Below are 15,912 nucleotides of genomic sequence, written 5' to 3'. Positions count from 1 at the left end.
GAACAGAATACCAATTCAGCTGGTCCCCACAGGCATAAAAATTGGATTAAGGACAAAAATGATGTTGGAATGACTTTTATTGGAAAGCAGATCAATTTAAAACAATTTCAAAAGGAATGGTTCTAATGGAATTAATCTGATCCAAATACAGTATCGCAATGGGACAGGAGGGAATGTCACATCGGAATGGAATGACAAATGTCTTATGCTACAGGCAAGACGGGAGAAGTGAGGCAAAGCTGTCAGTGGTTTGCAGACAGTGGAAGCACTGCAGCAGGAGCCAGTGTGGTCTAGTAGAGCCAGTCAAAGGCACAGCTCTTGTAGCTGACCAGCTCGCCTTCCTGAAACCACAGGGAGATCTCCTTTTTGGCACTTTCCACAGAGTCACTGCCGTGGATGATGTTCCTGTTGAAAATGAGGGCAGAATGTTTTAGGGTGGAGAAGTACAAGATGGGTGCAGTCATTTAAAAACATGCAGCTGCAAACTCACCTGTTGACATCAATGCAGAAGTCTCCTCTGATGGTTCCAGGCTTAGACTCTGCAGGGTTGGTTTCACCCAGCATAACCCTGCCAGTCTTCACCACACCTTTGCCTTCCCACACCTAAACACACGGACACAGTTCAAGCGAACATCCCAAAGTCAAGACAAGTGTCACAGTTGAATACTGGCAGATGTGGGACATATTAGGCAGCAAATTAACATTTTCCACAGTTGGCTCAACGGGTCAGGGCTATTTTGGCAGCAGAAGGGGGGTCAGTGCCACTGGGCAGGCGTCAGGATGTTATGCCGGACAGATAAAAGCGTCAGACGCACTGAGCACTGAGCCATTTGGTTCAGGAGGTCAAATCACATCTCTACAACCAGTCAACATTTATATTAAGTCATTTCATTACACCCCAGAAATAGAAGGAAGCTAAACTGGTTTACTATTAAACTGGTTTACAATTACACTGACATAGTGGTTTGGCTCCTTTTAACCTTTAGTTCATTTCCAAAAACAGTTAACGTCACAATAGCATTGCGTAAACCTTGGTCTCACAGCTGAAAGGACACTCGTGCATCTGTATCATGGTGGCCAAGGTGATTTGGGACAAGTGTCATTTAGGGTCACACGCACTCAAAAGGACAGGAAGCGTGACGATTAAGATCCCCTCCATCATACCAATAGACTTAATCCTTGAGATTAAGCATCACTACTGTACTGCAAGCCAAGTGTGCCAAGAGAATTACATCTTGCATCTGCTAACATGTAAGCAAGTTATACAGGACTCAACGGTTACTATTTGGATAGTCAAGAGCAACTGTCCTGCAGAACAGGGAGGAGGACCAGAACCGATCATAGATTAGCTTTACATTGGCGTCTAATATGAGGACACAGCTCAGTTCTGCATTTTAGATTAGTTGACAGAAAAGTGATCACTGAATGACAGCAGCATCTTTTCAGCCCAACACCTTTGTTTTGTGCCGCAAAGTCTCTTACCATAGCAACCACAGGACCGGAGCTCATGTACTTGATAAGGGAAGGAAAGAATGGTCTTTCCTTCAGGTCAATGTAGTGCTTCATCAGCAGGTCTTCACTGGCCTGCAGCAGGAGAGAGCCATTAAACAATTCTTCCTTTTACTCCTTGATGTTGTTGCATTTTCAGGTGGCTGTGACCAACACTATCCACTATTTCATTCACATCTTTAACCAGTCATCATTTGCGATCCACAAGACGCCAAATTAAAGATGACCACCAACATTTATGTAGCCGATACTCGTCATATAACCAATTACCCAAAACACATTTTTGTCCATATCAGCCAATTCTGAGCAAAACTTGATTTTGGTCTGCCATGGATTGAACAAATGGCCAATTTCTCTGTTCATGCAGATTCATGTTCAACATTTTTATAAAAGAATGAATCCAGTATGATCGTGTTGCCTTAGATGTTACATCAGGAGGCAGTTTGCCTAATCAGCCAGGCAACAGTCAGGAATAGACAAGTGGACTAATCAGCTCAGAGCTTTAACTTCTACCAGAGGCTCAAAGATGTACCGAGGGAAGTGTTATGAAAGAAAATGACAAAAGATCACACAAAGTCCACGTTTTAAAGTTTGCACACCTGAAGCATCTTCATGCCCACAAGTTTGAAGCCTTTCATCTCGAATCTTTTGAGGATCTCTCCAACGATGCCTCTCTGCACACCGTCAGGCTTGACGGCAATGAAGGTACGCTCATCCAAGTCAGCCATGATTCTGAAATAAAGCAAAGATTAAAAACAAGGTTCATAATGAAACATAAAGAGACCCTGCGGCTACAGCAAATCACTCACGGATCTTTCTGGCATTTGGCACAGGCAGCAGTGGGGTCGGCTGCTGAGGGCCCCGACCCCATTGCACAGAGAAGCCAGACTGAGAGCACTTGTGTCAATGTTGAGCCAACAATGCGCTCGTTCAAACTGCAATGCCACTAATGACATCTGGCCACACCCACTGGGATTCAACCAGCCTTTCCAGTGCACTGCACAACTAAACTCAAGCGGCAACACCACAGAAGTTCAAATGTCATCAGGAAATGCCAAATGTCAGCCCCCCCTAAAATAAAATACACTCGGTCTATAGAGTTGGTGCATCTAGATCATATACACATACTTTAAGGCTTCAAAAAAGGAAAAAAAATTCTGATAGTGAGGACCAATTTCCTTTTTTCCTATAAATGTACATTGTTGAGTCCTTTAAAATTCATAAACCTACAAAGTTAAAACCATTATAAACTATAAATCCATAGACAAAAATTTAGATGCGTTCTAGTGGCCAGACTGCCCTTACAGTACAGATGACAGTTCTAACAGCCCAATAGAGCTAAATGCATATTAAAGACACCTTCTATGACGTTTCATGTATATAACCATAATCAGGCAGTATGTGACGCAGCCCAGACCAAGATTTTAAATTTGGCATATTTTACTTTTAACTTCTTGTGCTATAGTCCAGCAATACATTATAGACATTTGCATCTACTCAATGTTGTTACGCAAGTTTGACTTGAGCAACTCTGCGACTGATGCTTTATAGTTGCATTTGACGGGTCAGATTCGCTGCCCAGAGAAAACTCGGAGCAGATGAAACCGGGGCCAACTTCCATTATTCGCAGATATGTTTCAGCAGAGAGCAGTACCGTTCGGAAATCGTCATCACTCTCCGACATGTAATCTTTTGTCCTTCCCGCGAAGCAAAACCTCATGGGGAATCCTTTCTGAGAGGCCAGGTCGAATTTGTTGAATAGGCTTTCCGCCTTTAATAAAGCCGGGAATCGAATTATATATATATATATATATATATATTATATATATTATTAATTAATATATATATATATATATATATATATATATATATATATATATATATATATATATAAATCGTCACCACTTGTACTGAAACTCAACAAAAGGCAAAAGGCATGGCTAGCAAAATTTAAACGGTCTCAAAAATTAAATCAATTGAAGACACGCAGATTGTTTTAGCGTCACTACATTTATACAACACAGTGAAGTTTATAAAAACGCTGTAATTACCGTGATTACAGCTCCAACGTGGGGAGAAATGGCACCGAATGACTGTGGTAGACGTGGGAGAAGACCGAGGAAGTGAGGACAGTCGTGTTTTATAGATGTGACGACAGGGCAACGGCAAGTCACAGAGGACAAAATACAGGAGCCGACACTCCCAGCGCTTCTTCCTTTCCTTTCATATCTCAAAAAGTGTCATTTTTAGAACAATAGAGAATAATAACAACGTTAGGAAATATTTCAATACACAAAAAATGTATACTATAAACGTGATAAATACGTATTAACAACTTTGACCATTTTTTGTATCAACACTTTCAATAGTGAGCTAGAGATGACTGATAATAATCCCAACTGCAGAGTATTAAATGGTATCTAGGATGTTTAATCTAGATGCATACAAAATCCTTTATCCAAGAGTGAAAGCTTTCCCAACAGGAATATGTGATTAACTAGATGTGTTTTTACAAATATATAAACTGATTAAAAATCCATTTATTATTTGCATTATAATTGGTCAAAGAGAAATACACTGCATTGAGAAAAAAAAACAATCTACAATGATTCCGTTAATAGAAAAAGCACTTTGCAAAACGTTGCTATTATTTACTTTGCATTAAATATTAAAATTGCTATAGGCTAAGGCTGCCGGGGTCTAGAAACATGATCACCTGACAGGCCTCTGTCACTCCACTGGGAAATGGTCTCCTCTCCTCTCCTCTCCTCTCCTCTCCTCTCCTCCCTCTCCTCTCCTCTCCTCTCCTCTCCTCTCCTCCTCACCTTTCTTGTGTAGTTTTTCTGCCCCCCCTTCTGTATTCATCTACAGGTATCGCTGCCTTCAGAGCTGCATACTGACCTCCGACTTGCACCTTACTTTACTAATTATAATGTATGCATGCATGTATGTATGTATGTATGTATGTATGTATGTATGTATGTATGTATGTATGTATGTATGTATGTATGTATGTATGTATGTATGAATGATCTATGCCTATTCTCTCCTCTCCTCTCCTCTCCTCTCCTCTCCTCTCCTCTCCTCTCCTCTCCTCTCCACAATTTTGATTGTAAAAGACGCTATATAAATAAAAATTAATTGAAATTGATTGAAATAAATTTCACCCAACAATCAAAAGAATGGGGTGTAGATTGGTTCCAATACCCTAGCTGTGTCTGCAACACCAAGTGTACCAATATAAATGGGAATGTCAATTTTTGAAAGAGGATTTCTTTTCACTAAACCTACAAAAGCTGTTTCTCATATGGTTAATAACCACAAGTCAGTTTTACTTTAAGTGTGTCAATAACAAAATGTTGTCTCAAGATGTTTTTCATGATACAGAGCCTGAATCCACCTGAGTAAGCACTTGATGTAATGATCATATGACTCCCTTTAAATTAAATGAGAAGATGAACCCAGCTTGACCAGGTACAGCGAGAGGAGAGGAGAGGAGAGGAGAGGAGAGGAGAGGAGAGGAGAGGAGAGGAGAGGAGAGGAGAGGAGAGGAGAGGAGAGGAGAGGAGAGGAGAGGAAGGATACGGGCTGTTACTATATACACAAGGCAGAAAGAGTCTGTGCCGGAGTCTGGTAAATCTGAGTTTACTCACAAATGTAGAATTATGAAATAGCATGAGCAGGTAGAAAATGCCATATGTGGATCTCGAGACCAGAGACAATAAGTCAAATGGGCAGGGCACATGGAGAAGGGAAGGAAGATGGGGTTAATAACAAACTGCAAAGTAGTAGTGTAGGACAACACGTGGAAGGTTCAAGGTTCTGTACTTGGACCAATCCTCTTCACATTGTACATGCTTCCCTTAGTATTTGGCAGCATGGGATAAATTTTCATTGTTATGCTGATGACACTCAGCTTTATTTATCCATGAAACCAGAGGAGACAGAGAAGTTAGTGAAGCTCCAGACCTGTCTTCAAGACATAAAGTCCTGGATGTCTTCAAATTTCCTCCTCCTTAACCCAGGAAAAACCGAGGTCATGGTGTTTGGTCCTGAACCTCTCAGGGATAGATTAGATCATATAATCACTCTAGATGGTATCTCATTAACATCTAGCCTCTCTGTGAGGAATCTAGGAGTAACTTTTGATCAAAATCTCTCCTTCAACTCACACATTAAATTAGTCTCTAGAAGTGCCTTTTTTCACCTGAGGAACATCACAAAGATTAGGAAACTACTGACGCGGCATGATGCTGAAAAGTTAATTCATGCTTTTGTAACTTCCAGGCTGGACTATTGTAATTCTTTATTATCAGGGTGTCCAAACAACTCTTTAAGAAGCCTCCAGTTGATCCAAAATGCTGCAGCCAGAGTTTTGACAGGTATTGACAAAAGAGATCACATAACTCCTGTAATGGCGTCGCTTCATTGGCTGCCTATTAAATTTAGAGAAATGTTTAAAACCCTTCTTTTGACCTACAAGGTCCTCAGAGGCCTAGCTCCATCCTACCTGGAGGAGCTAGGGATACCTTATCAGCCCAATAGACCGCTCCGCTCTCAGAATGCTGGTCTACTTGTGGTCCCCAGAGTTTCTAGGAGTAGAATGGGGGGCCGAGCATTTAGCTACCAGGCCCCCCTGCTATGGAACCAGCTCCCTGTCCAGGTACGGGAGGCTGACTCCATCGCTACTTTTAAGATCAGACTTAAAACCTACCTCTTTGAAAAAGCTTATTGTTACTAATTCAGTAGTTCCAGTTACTATCATAGATAGACAAATTACCATACTTAGGGGGTTGTCTAATCGTTAGGTCACATCTTAGTTATGCTGTTATAGGCCAAGGCTGCCGGGGTCCGGAAACATGATCACCTGACAGGTCTCTGTCACCCCACTGGGTCATGGTTTCCTCTCCTCTCCTCTCCTCTCCTCCTCTCCTCTCCTCTCCTCTCTCTCCTCTCCTCTCTCTCCTCTCCTCTCCTCTCCTCTCCTCCTCCTCATCAAGCAGACTAGTTATGCTGATTCCTGCATAGTTTTTCTGCTCCCCCCCCCCCCTTCCCTATTCATTTACAAGTATCGCCGCCTTCGGAGCTGCATGATGACCTCCGGCCCCGCTGACCCGCTGTATAGCGTATTTTTGTGTGTGTTTCTGTGCTCTGTGCTCTGTGCTCTGTGCTCTGTGCTCTGTGCCTCTCCTCTCCTCTCCTCTCCTCTCCTCTCCTCTCCTCTCCTCTCCTCTCCTCTCCTCTCCTCTCCTCTCCTCTCCTCTCCTCTCCTCTCCTCTCTCTCTACCCAGCCGGCCATCAGCAGGAGGGTCCCCCTACATGAGCCTGGTCCTGCTCAAGGTTTCTTCCTGTTAAAGGGGAGTTTTTCCTTGCCACTGTTGCTTGTCTGGGGTTAGGCCCTGGGATTCTGGAAAGCGCCTTGAAACAATTTTGATTGTATATGACGCTATATAAATAAAGATTGATTTCATTTGATTTGAAGGTCAGAGAGTAGAACCTCAGAGCGTTAAGGGAAGTAGCAAAGCACCCAGCCTCAGCTCTACATAAAAACTTGATCGAAAAGCCTTAAAACTAGAGATCAATAGAGAGGCCAAGCTGGGGCAGATTCCACAGTCTGATAGCTGAAGGATCCACCTTGGAATTACCCTTAACCCCACGAGTACCACTGCATTATAAGAGGAAAGTTTTCTTTCTGAGAAACTGTACTTTTAGGGCTTTAATATTTAGATGGCTTTTGGCTCTTGGGTGTCTTATATGTCAGGTTAGATTAGAATCTATTGCTGTTTTTACAGACAGCCAGTGAAGATAAGTTGAACTGCTCGAATGTGATCTCTTTTTCTAATTTTTGAACTGAACTGGATAATTTTAAACCAATTACAATTTTAAATTGAATGACTGTAAAACAGCCTTAAATCACCTGGAGACAGAAGATTCCAGAGTTAAACAGTTTTATGTGGGTGAAAGAAGAAAGTTTTGGTCACTTTATTTATATTTACCTTAAAGGCATATGTCCTGGTCAAGTATAACCTCAAAGTTCCAAATATACAGAACAGGAAAACCATATGTATCTTGGAGTTAAACCACAATTTGGACACAAATGCCAGTTTTAAATTGCACACTGACTTGCTGATTGGCCTGACTGGCTCAGCTCCAGCTTCCCTATGTGTAAGTAATGTATTTACTGTATTAGTAGTAATGTATTCCCTCTTCTTTTTGTCAATATCAATGTTCTCCTAGTTCTTTCCATAGCTGCCCATCACCTGCACGGTCCTTCTCAATTTTTTTTCCTGTTAATGGGGAGGTTTTCCTCACTGTTGCTTGTTGGGGGTCAGGCCCTGGGTTAAAGTGACTAGAGACAATTTTGATTGTAACAGATGCTACATAAATAAACATGAATTTGAATTCAATGTCATGAAGGAAATAAGAACCGCTGGCAACATCATCAAAATCTGTGTTCAGAATGCTTGTTTGTTTCAGTAAGTAGGTTCCTTCAACCATGGAAGGATCCGTGGACACATGGATTAAATAATCCATTATCACAGTTATGTAAAATTATTATGGCTCTCTCACTAAAGAGCACAAGTGAACCTGCTGAAATCAGCTTATGAAATGCTGCTTTTAAACATACTTCTAGGCTGAAATCCACAGTCTAATGGCTTAATGTTGAAGCTTACACAGAAGAAGTATGGTCTACATTGTAGACCATAATGGACATAAACGTAATCTGCGGTTATTTTTTTTAGGAATTCCACAGCCATCATGGGGAATGCAGTTACATATTAGCCCATGAGCTATTTTACACCTTGATGTCAAAGAGCTTTCTTTTCAAATCCCTCAGAACGATGTAAGCAGTCAATCTTATGTCCTGCAGCACTTCCAGGAGCCAAAGCTCCAGGAGAACCAATGGTGAGGTAATCTCTGGGTCTGTCTTTGACTCCCAGGTCTATTTTTACTTAATGCTAGGATTAAGCCATCCATTTGCTCCACCTCTTTCCCTGCTGAAGTGCTCACACTAACCTTGTAATCTTATCATCCAGACATCCCCGTTCATGTGGAATCATTCACAGGCTCTTCTGTACTACAAGACTTGTGATGCAATCTTGCCACTTACAGTTCGGTAAAGCTATCTGTCTTGCATTTAATACTGAAGATAGAACAGAACAAATGTGAAGTAATTTGTTCTCTTTTGTATAGTGGAACAACTTCGGGTGACTGAGAAAAACAAATCACCCAGGTATACTGAGTGATTTTAGTAGCAGTCAGGGCTCCTACAATTTTTCTTTTTAATTTTCATTTTAAACACCTTTGCATCATTTATTTTACTGGGAATTCATAAATCTGCCAGTGTTGTAGCTGTAATGACATCAGAGATAGTAATAATAAACAATAATTGGCCAGCAACATTGATTTCTACTCTAGCCTCAAGATCGGTGCCTGTGTGAACAGTGCTAATCAAATACACATCCTCCACCCTTGTGCATTACTAAATTCCTTGGAGTGCAGAGAAATACAGCAGCCATATGTAAAAGTGTAAATTCCAGATGTTACCTGCCCAGGGCCATAATTATACAACAGAGACCTGCTGTAATATAACAGGCATTGTTTCAGGATTGATTTTGGTGATGAGAGCATGCTGCCACAGCCCATTGCCTCTTATAGTGCAAAGAATCAAAGCTGCCTCAATTCTAACATGCGAAAAAGACTTTAATGAATTCATAAATTAAAAGAAAGCCGAAAAGTCTCGCCCACTGACAATACAGTTGGGTGAAAAGATCTTTGCCATGGTTCAATCTATTCCCTTTTTTCCCCCTTACACTGTCCCACACGGCCATGTAGAGACTCACATCTCCCAGTCACTGAAGGTGCCAGCAATAATCTGTCACAGCAAGTTTACCCCTAAACTCAAAGTCTAAAGTTTCAGCTACTCTTGTGATTGATAGATTGAAGATCACAAACCAAATATACACTAAATTCTGAGGCGCAGACAAGGCCCTTGAGTCACTGTTGCTATTTGGGTATGACTAGTGCCATAATAAACCCACTGTCAGGCCTTATTGGATTTTCAGAATAGAAAGCTGGACATGCAGCAGCGGAGTCAACCAGAGACTCTGTCCTGTAATGGTAGTGCCAGAGCAGCTGCATATGTTTGTGTTGGTGGTCCAGATGATTTATAGAACAACACAAACATTATTATCAAAAATGCTACAGCTAAAATTATCACACTTATTGTCAAAAGAGATCACATAACTCCTTTACTGGCATCTCTTCATTGGCTGCCCATCAAATCTAGAATAATTTTTAAAATTCTTCTTCTGACCTAGAAGGTCATCAGAGGACAGGGTCCTACTTGGAGGAGCTAATGATACCCTATAATTCCAATAGGCCGCTCAGTTCTCAGAATGCTGGTTTATTTGTGGTCCCCTAACCTCTGATCCTACTGTCCCACTCAGCTTTTATACTGATTTTCAACAGTTTCTTGTAATTAATGTATTTCTACGATCTCTGCTTATTCTCTCCTCTACCTGTCATTCTCCCCTTCTCCTCTCTCTACCCAGCTGGCCATCAGCAGGAGGGGCCCCCATATGAGCCTGGTTCTGCTCAAGGTTTGTTCTCGTTAAAGGGGAGTTTTTCCTAGCCACAGTTGGCCTTAGGATTCTGTAAAGCACCCAGAGACCATTATGGTTGTAACAGATGCTATATACATAAAGATTGATTGATTGATTATATTTTCAGTGATTGATGAAAAGGAGGTCTTTCATCTGCAAATGTTTTTACCATAATACAATACCATAATTATGTTATTGAAAAGATGATTTTCTGACAAAAGCTCCAGTATTGTGACTTCATTTTTTACAATCTTATTTTATTTTTTCTCTTGGTGGTGTTGTAGTTCTTTGTTCTAACAATCCTGTCAGTTCTGGAGCTAGCTGTCAAATTGGATTTTCGGTTCACATCTTAACAAAGCTCCTTCAGGAAGTACACAGCCTTTCAATGACCATCATTCTTCATTTACGACTGCTGATGGTGCATTCATGATTCCCCGCAGTACATTTGGTTTCCAGCATTATGTGGTAGACACATTTTACCGTTTACCGTTTTTGTTTTAATTTAGAACCACAATAGGACATGATTACCATCTATTTGCTTTTTGTGGGAAACATCCTTTGGCAACATGGCATCATTTTAATTACAGTACTGATGAAACTGGAGCAGAGGATGCAGAAATTTTTGTGAAATTCCACTTACCTTACAGACTTAAAGACTTGGATGACCTTAAATTGCTTCTTCAAAATGGTCATTGCATTTGGTCTCATGTGGCGAAATGCATTGACAGTATATTACTCTGGATGCCCTTTAGTTAGCCTCTAGTTGAACTGTGTGGATTCTTGGGGTAATCCTTGATCAGCTTCTGTCCTGAACACCATTTCAACAATTTTTAATTTCCATGACTTTTCCAAGATTAATGGCTTGGAATGATGCTGAAAAATAAGTCAATGCCTTTGGTATTTCTAGGATGCCACTATTGTAATTCATTATTATCAGACTTTTCAAATGTTTTTTTGTAAAACCTCAGATTCATCCTAAATGCTGCAGCAAACAAGAACAATAGATCAGAGAGATCATAGTTGTCCCACAATAGCTTCTCTTCACTGGCTGCCTGACCTACAAGATCAGGAGAAGCTACATCATAACCAAAGAAACTCATCACATCATAGAGTGTTTGGGTCCAGCTCCCTGTTGAGGATTGGAGGCTGATACTCGCTCCACTTATAAGGTTATGCTTATGTGTATTATAAAAATTATAACTAGCATTTCTATATATACAGTCATTACGATAGCAGCTGTACTAATGCTTCACAGAAGGTTAATGATCCCTTGAGGATTCCTCGCGAGTGGACCCAGACATGACCCATTAAGCATCCTCCTTCCTGCTTAGTTGGTTAATAGTTGCATGTCACTTACTCTTCTTCTCTGGAAGTCAGGGTGTGAGGCCATTAACTCCACCTTTTCTTCACTGGTTTTGTGGTTATCTCCATCCTTTCTCTGTCTCTACCTCCCTCTCTGTCTCTCTCTGTATGTTTCTGCAATTACTGCTACCTCTAGAGATGTGCACTGACCATCCACCCCACTGACGGCCCTCAGTGATATGCCAAATGTATCTACTTGAATGATCTCTGTGTGTGTTCCACTCCTCTTTCTATCTTTCCCACTTCTATCCGAATTCCAGTTTTACTCCTTACTTTTCTGGCTGACAGGATGATTGCCCTACATCAGCCTGAACCTGCACAAGGTTTCCTTCTATTAAAGAAGCATTTTTCCTTACCAATGTTGCTAGCCTCGTTTCAAACTCCTCTTCAAACAGTTATATCATATCCTGGCAGGAATTCAGGACAGGCAAACTCAGAGCTCTTCCTCAACAGCTTTGACTCTTGTTTCCCATTTTAGTTCAAAAATGACTTCCTTTTTAAAGTTGAACGTCATCATTGTTATATGCATATGATGTAAAAAAAACAAACAAAACTTACATTCTGGTTCTTCTCATAGATAAGTTTTGCTGCTTATTTATGTGTGTTTGAATTAACACAGAAAAAAGTAAAATTGAAAGGTATATCAAAAGCTATTTAGTTTTCAATTTAGTTGAATATAATGCTTGAATAAATGTACTGACTCTCTGGACGTGCATTAAATACATAATTCCTTGGAGCGGCACAGATCTCTTGAGAAGCATTACGGAAAATATCAGGTCTAAAAAGATAGCCTCTCCCAACATAAATGATGGTCTTGGGTCGCAAAGAAAAACTAATAACCAAATAGACAGATAAACATAAATGAACGGTTTTACCGTTAGGGGGCACTGTGGCAGCATCTAAGTTCTCTCGCTCTCTCTTCATTCTTTCTCCCTGTATACTCTCATTCCCTCTCTCACACACATCAGTTGCACCGAAAGGCTCTAAGCCTATTGTGTTCTGCTGAAAAATTGTTACAGTGGAAAAAATCCACCCTGAAATGAATTTGTGTCACACTCCCTTTTGAAAGTGCATCCAGAGAGGATGCAACTCAAGCCCTGTGAGGGTCTCTGATGTTCTGTTCCAAGGAAATGAGAGTTTTTCCCCAACTCACTTGATAATCACACAAATCTCTTCCCTTTGGTGTACATGCAATATGAAGATGCTTTCCAGCTCTGAGGAGGCTGTGTACCATAACCTAAGGGAGAAAGATAATTAAGAGATAATTAAGCATCGCATATGCAATTATTACCGTAATTTCCAGGTGAAGACAGAAATTCCAGGGTTGTCTTTGTTTATTAATCAGGGTACTGATGCTATATATGTACAGGAAATACAGTAGGTAATACAGTAAATGCATCATCTTATGATAGGGTCTCAAACATGCTTCATGGGGAGGATGTGAGCCTTGTGGGAAACAAGCGCTAGGGTCTTATTAAAAGTACAAAAAATTGCTCCAGATGACTCCAGAGGCTTCTGTCCAGACCTATTTTGTCCTGAGTAATGATTAATTACCAACCGGACCTCTGATGAAGACCAGATCGGTCGGCCTTATCAACGTCAATTAACCAAGATCTCACTCCAACAATACAGAGATAACCAGTAGTGAAAATACCCTGTACACTTGGAGCTGCTTCCATGTTGGAGCAACTGAGAGAAATTTCCATCACCGAGCTCCCTTCTAGCTCTCATCCAGCTCCCATCCAACTCCTATCCAGCTCCCATCCGGCTCCTATCCTGTTCCCTTCCAGCTCCCATCCTGCTCCCATCCAGCTCCTGTCCAGCTCCTATCCTTCTCCCATCCAGCTCCTGTCCTGCTCTTGTCCAGCTCCCGTCCAGCTCCCATCCTGCTCTCGTCCAGCTCCCGTCCAGTTCCCGTCCTGCTCCTTTCCAGCTCCCATCCTGCACCCAACCAGCTCCCATCCAGTTCCCGTCCAGCTCCCATTCTGCTCCCATCCAGCTCCTGTCCAGATCCTGTCCTGCTCTCGTCCAACTCCCGTCTAGCTCCCATCTTGCACCCATCCAGCTCCCATCCTGCTCCCATCCAGCTCCTGTCCAGCTCCTATCCTGCTCCCATCCAGCTCCTGTCCAGCTCCCATCCTGCACCCATCCAGCTCCCATCCAACTCCCATGCAGCTTCCGTCCTGCTCCTATCCTGCTCCCATCCAGCTCCTGTCCAGCTCCCATCCAGCTTCCATTCTGCTCCCATCTAGCTCCCACCTGGGAAGGGTGCAAAGCTGCTCCAGTGTCCCACACACAGGATGATGTTACTCTTAAATCCTAGGTTTGAAGATTAAACTTTGCCATTCATTCTCCAGCACCCTGGTGCAGACCTTTCCATCAAGGCAGAATAGTATCCCTCTGTAATTGTAACAACCCGTCCAATAATCCCCCATCACATTTTAAGATGGTATCAAAAGTAAACTTGTGCAATAGCTACAGAGAACAATGTATACGGCAGCAAAATCACTCCTACATTTCTCATTTTTGCTATTTTTGTTTCCCCACCGGATGCGATCTTTGTTTTGAACTGATTAACTCTGCTGCTCCTCATGTTTTTCTCCGGGGGGAGTGTGGAGAAACAACTGGAATTCTGAAATCATTAAATATGAAAACTATTTATCTCTGATCAGGCAAAGAAAACACCGCTGTGAGCACAATTTTCCTTGGGTTGGCGGCCTCCCTCATTAACCTCCTTTACAGTTTGTGAACATAGCTCGCTCTTGAAGGAAAATTGACCCCAGGTGTGCTGCAAAAAATTTTCACCTCCACATTAGCCCACAGTGAGCAGTTAACACACAGTCATATGTGCTGACTGGACACTGAGCCACAAAGCTACGACATTATTTTATTATATTACATCGATTTACTTATAATTGGTTACCACACCACATAAAAACAACTCAAATAAATTCAGGACAAGCTCCATTGAATTATACGGATTTTGTGAATTATTGTCTGTTGTGCCAGCACCCCTTTGGTGGTGTTGGATGGTGACAAGCTGTCAGTGCCTCATGCTTTCTCACAGTAGCTTTACCATCTTGTTGTAACAACTTGTTAGTACTGACAGCATTTCCCACCCCTTCAACATCCAACCTTTTCGACAGTCATCAGTGAAGCCTATAGCCATTATTATAGTGTGTGTGTGTGTGAGTGAGTGTATATTCAAAATGGCATATTACTGCTCATATAGCAATCAGTATTTTATTATGCTTTTAACATGCTTTTCATTTGTGGCATTCTGAGGGCTTTAGATGAAAAGAGCTTTAAAAATGAAGCTTATTTTTTATTGTGTGTGCTTGCGTGCCCTTGTTAGTCTGTATTTGCGGGCAGACGGACACATTGTATGTAACTGTAAGAAATATCTATTTTTAGGTTTCTTTTAGCTGAAATGGTTAAATATAGATGAGGAGAATGGGGATGGGGTAAGGCCATATTTACAACTTTGTTGCATCAGCGTTGTGTGCATGTAGATGTGCTGCAATTTGGGAAATATAAAATTTTCTTGCTTGAAGTAGGGTGTTGGCTGCTCATTTTGTACCGTCTGCTTTTTTCTTTCATAACAGGCATTTTCTGAATATGGTGGGTGGGGGTTGCATGTTAGTTCAGCAACTGCACTCTTTTAAGAGCTTTTGAATTGGCCTGCTAGTATAAAAAAGATAAGTTCCAAAAAAGCTGTTTTTGCTGTGCTCATAGTCTAAATTAAAAAACAGCAAGAGTGGATTTAATGTTAAACAATCCTGTCAGCGATTTTCTCTTTAAAATGGCTGAAGTTGAAGAATCATTAAAGCAGATTCAGAACCAAAAGGGAGTGCAGGAGATCATGGTCACTACTTCAGAACAGCTGCCCATCAAAATGACTCTGGAGAGGACCAATAATGTCCAGTACGATGGACCAGCTGCTGATGAGGCCAGAACCACCATCTGATACATTGACCCCCAGAATGATCCTGCAAATCTGCTCCAAGAAGAGTGAAATCATGATGCCCCCAGATAGGGGCTACTTCCTCACTGTCATTCAGAATCCAGGCCATTAGAGGAGGAACTTGTCACCATTCTGTATTTAAGATTTAATTAATCAAAATACTTCTTTATGGGTAAATCTAGACTGATGATACGCGTGTGATTGCAATCAAGTGAAGATGTACATCACCCTTCTTTGTCTCAGTATTCCAATTTGGTGAGACACAAACACACTTTCAAATCTGAAATGTTTCTTTTACAACTATTTCTCTGTAAGTTTGGATTATTATTATTTATGGTTGGTTAAGGATGCTTGCACAGCAGTGGCCTCAGAGCAGAGACATTATAGACATTACATCTCTCTCTGCTGTTACCATGGTGACATTTTTGAAGGCCATTTTTTTAAAATTAAACATCTTAAATTGTAAAAAAA

At 41.3% G+C, this 15,912-nt stretch overlaps 1 protein-coding gene across 1 annotated transcript; it reads right to left on the bottom strand.

The window, feature by feature from the left end:
* Positions 1 to 59: 59 nt before the first annotated feature.
* On the bottom strand, positions 60 to 3,718 carry LOC130517341 (nucleoside diphosphate kinase B-like). Its single transcript, XM_057019186.1, has 5 exons — positions 3,561 to 3,718; positions 2,109 to 2,241; positions 1,483 to 1,584; positions 491 to 603; positions 60 to 405 (listed from the first exon to the last, which is right to left on the bottom strand). Exons 2-5 carry the CDS (start codon positions 2,235 to 2,237, stop codon positions 291 to 293), a joined length of 459 nt encoding a protein of 152 aa, XP_056875166.1. The 5' UTR covers positions 2,238 to 2,241; positions 3,561 to 3,718; the 3' UTR covers positions 60 to 290.
* Positions 3,719 to 15,912: the final 12,194 nt, after the last annotated feature.

Source organism: Takifugu flavidus, chromosome 1, assembly GCF_003711565.1.
Source record: "Takifugu flavidus isolate HTHZ2018 chromosome 1, ASM371156v2, whole genome shotgun sequence".
NCBI classification, from domain to species: domain Eukaryota; kingdom Metazoa; phylum Chordata; class Actinopteri; order Tetraodontiformes; family Tetraodontidae; genus Takifugu; species Takifugu flavidus.
The sequence above is the reverse complement of the archived record's forward strand: the minus strand, read 5'-3'. Positions and strand labels throughout refer to the sequence as shown.